Below are 1,340 nucleotides of genomic sequence, written 5' to 3' on the forward strand. Positions count from 1 at the left end.
AACAGTGTTTCTCAACTTTCCTAATGCCTCGACTCTTTAATCCAGTTCCTCATGTTGTGGTGAACCCCAACCATAAAATTATTTTCGTTGCTACTTCATAACTGTAATTTTGCTACTGTTATGAATCGTAATGTAAATATCTGATATGCAGGATGTATTTTCATTGTTTGCGACCCACAGGTTGAGAACCGCTGTGTTGAGGACAATTGTGATCATGTTACTGCTCTGCTTCTGCAGCATGAAAGACTACACTCTAAAACCACTACATGGCCCACAAGGTCCTGCATGAACTTTTCTCCTGTCTCATGTCAAACTACTATCCTCCTCACCTTAATTAAGTTTTTCTAATCTGCATATCTCTTCTTCACTTCAGACTTTTATACAACCTCTTCCCTCAGCCTAGGATATTCTTACCTCCACGCTTTACCCAGCTGACACATACTCATACTTTAGGAAACTTTTAAACATAACTTCCTTGATAACACTGTAAATTACATACTTGTTTTGTTTTGTTTTATTTTATAGTACCCTGCCTTTTTTCCTTCTTACGTTTATCACGATTTGTAAATATATGTTTACTAATATGACAATAAATTCCGTATGGTACTGTTTTGTCCATGATTACTGGCACAGGATATGCCCTCAAAATAGTTATTGAATGAATGAATAGATGAATGAATGAATTGTGGGCTAAACAAACTCAGTTGTTCTAAAAATATAGTAAAGAAAAAAAGTTTTAAAATATCAACAATCTGTCGAAAACAAGCTATTCAGGAGGTTGTAATTTGTTGTTCTGTCTATTCTTTTCTTCGGTGTCCCAGGTAATATTCAGATGAATGTCCCAAGAAAATCACTGGGCAGGAGTGAGGAGGAGCAAAAGTGGGGCTTTAGCCGCACAAGCTCGGGGGGCTCCTTTTCCGTGCTGGGAGTTCCAACTGGCCCCCACCCTGACGCGCTTCCGCCATGCAGAATCATCGACCTGGAAGCTGTACAGGTGGAAGAGGAGGTGACTTTATCTTGGACAGCGCCTGGAGAAGACTTTGATCAGGGCCAGGGTAGGTTTCTTGGTTTCATTACCTATTTTTCTACCAAGAGGCATTTCTAATAATTATATCAGGAGTTAATTGAATAAGAATAACTTCGGGAGTTTAGAGATGACAAAGTGACAGGGGGTTGTCATGAAAACTTTTTTTATTGCTAAGGCTTCATATCGCGGAGTCCAGGAATGAGAGTATGCCAGCTCCCCCAGGATTGAAGGGGCCTTCGTACACTGACCAGCACTAATCAAACAGAAATCTTGACTGGAAACATGAATACCACATGCAATGGTGGTCTTATCA

The 1,340-nt window shown here is 39.9% G+C and overlaps 1 protein-coding gene across 1 annotated transcript in view; it reads left to right on the forward strand.

The window, feature by feature from the left end:
* CLCA2 (chloride channel accessory 2) overlaps positions 1-1,340 on the forward strand; it is a 38,388-nt gene that overhangs the window by 33,761 nt on the left and 3,287 nt on the right. The window contains exon 13 of the mRNA XM_006776267.2: positions 822-1,055. Coding sequence (XP_006776330.1) covers positions 822-1,055 — 234 coding nt within the window. The remainder of the gene's footprint in view (positions 1-821; positions 1,056-1,340) is intronic.

The sequence above is a fragment of the Myotis davidii genome, unplaced genomic scaffold (assembly GCF_000327345.1).
Source record: "Myotis davidii unplaced genomic scaffold, ASM32734v1 scaffold162, whole genome shotgun sequence".
Taxonomy (NCBI): domain Eukaryota; kingdom Metazoa; phylum Chordata; class Mammalia; order Chiroptera; family Vespertilionidae; genus Myotis; species Myotis davidii.